Source organism: Camelina sativa, chromosome 7 (assembly GCF_000633955.1).
Source record: "Camelina sativa cultivar DH55 chromosome 7, Cs, whole genome shotgun sequence".
NCBI classification, from domain to species: Eukaryota; Viridiplantae; Streptophyta; class Magnoliopsida; order Brassicales; family Brassicaceae; genus Camelina; species Camelina sativa.
This window is the reverse complement of record NC_025691.1, coordinates 26,451,792-26,454,093: the sequence shown is the minus strand read 5'-3', so window position 1 is coordinate 26,454,093 and position 2,302 is coordinate 26,451,792. Positions and strand designations below refer to the sequence as shown.

Here is a 2,302-nt window from a genome sequence, read left to right as displayed (position 1 = left end):
CCCCCCCCCCTTTTAATAAAAATGATGAAGCGTATATGTTCGCAAAGAACATCCTTATGCTTTAATTTCCTATTTTAAGTTGTATCATCAATCCTGTCTTTTATTTTATATCATCATCATTTGCAAAAAAAAGAAATAAAAATGGATGTTCAAATTCAAGATTGAACAAGAGATATGATCTTTATGGAAAATTAGTAAGAATGATTGAAACTATGAAACATAACCTAACTTGTTATGTACGACGAGATTCAACTATGAAAGCTTAACCTAGCTCACTTGTTTCAGGTTTCTTGATCTTTGGTTACTAGAATTCACGGATAATTTGTTTATATTGCATCTAGGATTTCTCAAATGATGTTTCATTTATCAATGATATTTCTTAAGAAGTTACAAGTTTGATAATATTGTCCTTCTTTGAGTTTATGAGACTAAGCATCTCTTAGCAACTGTGACTTTGAGGCCATGTTTCATGTGAAGGACTATGGAAGATGCTGGCTCGATCTTGTGCCCTTCAACGACCTTGATGTCATAATTTCTTATTATCTCAACAGCCACTGTCTTCATCTGCAAGAAAGACAAGTTTTTCCCCAAGCAATTTCTTGGACCGGAATTAAACACGAAGAACTTGAAAGAAGGTTCATGTTTTAAGCCTCCATTTCTCTCAGAGATCCATCTCTCAGGTTTGAATTCAGACGCGTCTTCTCCCCACACGGCCTTCATCCTCCCCAACGCATAAACAGAGAACAGAATCTTCCAATTTGCATCGACTTTGTGTCCACTTGGAAGCACATCTTGCTTTATGGGAGACTTCCGCTCGAACGGGATTGGCGCATAGAGGCGTAGTGATTCACACAGCGCAGCATGTAAATACACCATCTTGTTTAACTTGTCTGCATCTAAACTCATTCCGGAACTTGGTAGGTTCGTGTTGTTGATCTCTTGGCGGATTTTGGTCACAGCTTCAGGGTTCTTGGAGAGCAGCCAAAAGAACCAAGTGAGAGTTGTTGCAATGGCGTCTCTTCCAGCAAGCATGAAACTCTTGATGATGTCTTTGAGGAAGTTATCATCTGTTGGCTTCAAAAGCTCATACTTGGAAGCATCTAGATTCATGTAGACGCTTAATAAATCCACATCATGAGCTTCTTCTCCAATATTGGAGCGACAACGACTTATTAACTCCTCTCTCTTGGCAGATATATACTTCGCACATGATCTGTCGAAAGCAGCATTTGCTTTGGTCATCTTCTTCTCTTCTCCGACTCCAATCCAGTTTTGCAGCTTCCACAAGATCATAGGCTTAACATGTCTATACACGACCACTTCTTCGGCATCATCCATAGCTTTTGCATACTCGTTCATCGGCATTTCAATGGAAAGAGAATTTGAGTCGTAGCCTGCTACTAGAGTAAGGGTTACATCGAATGCTAGCCTCTGGAACACGTCTTGTAAATCAAAAATCATATTCGCCTCTGCAAAGTGATCAAGGACCGGGACAACCCCGTTCTTGATTTTACGTGTGATGGTCCTCAATGAGAAGCTTTGAAACCCTTGATGGCTAAGCACGACCAGTGCGGATTTCCTCATATCCTCCCAGAGTTTTGAGTCAGCAGTGAAGATCCCGTTGCCTAGAAAATCGAAAATCTCTTTGAACTCCGGTCCTTTGTCATAATTGGTGAAGTTGGAGCTGAAAACGTGTTGAATGTTTGCAGGATCTGCTGTGATCAACATGTTCATTCCAGAGAACCATGGGCCTTTGAATACAAAAGTTAAGTTGGATAACTCGAGAATCTCTGCAACATAGTCATTAATCCTATGAAGCATGATGAGAACACCAGGAAGCATCCCAAGAACCGGCCAGTTTCTAGGTAAGATTTGATGGTGTTTCTTGTGGATTAAGAAATGGAAGAAGATAAAGACAATAAAGGTTATGAAGACTTCAAGTAAGCCGGCGTAAGCCATTTGTATAAAAAGGTTGTGTTTCTTGGATTTTACGAAAGATAGAGATACAAGAAACTTGGTTTTGTTATGTTTATAGTTATTTATATAGTTATATTTAGTACCATTTTCATTAATGAGATGGCTCCGTGACGATGTAGTCAACTCCTATCTTGTGAGCATGGTGTTCTTACCTCACCCACGTTCAGAACCTCAGATCTGCCAAATGTCAATGGCATGGAGGCGCCATGGGTAGAGCCATGATAATTATAACATGATGGGGTTACATGTCATTGACATTTCTACATACATATCTTTCCCCCGAGATACATAGGTCGACGTCACAGGTGACAGACAGGTTAATCGA

General features: G+C 40.0%; 1 protein-coding gene across 1 annotated transcript; it reads right to left on the bottom strand.

The window, feature by feature from the left end:
* Positions 283-1,986, bottom strand: LOC104702734 (alkane hydroxylase MAH1-like). Its single transcript, XM_010418644.1, has one exon. It carries the CDS (start codon positions 1,957-1,959, stop codon positions 421-423), a length of 1,539 nt encoding a protein of 512 aa, XP_010416946.1. The 5' UTR covers positions 1,960-1,986; the 3' UTR covers positions 283-420.

What these genes read in the sequence shown, in the direction of transcription:
- LOC104702734 (XM_010418644.1), bottom strand. Translation starts at nt 1,959, where the DNA reads ATGGCTTACGCCGGCTTACTTGAAGTCTTCATAACCTTTATTGTCTTT.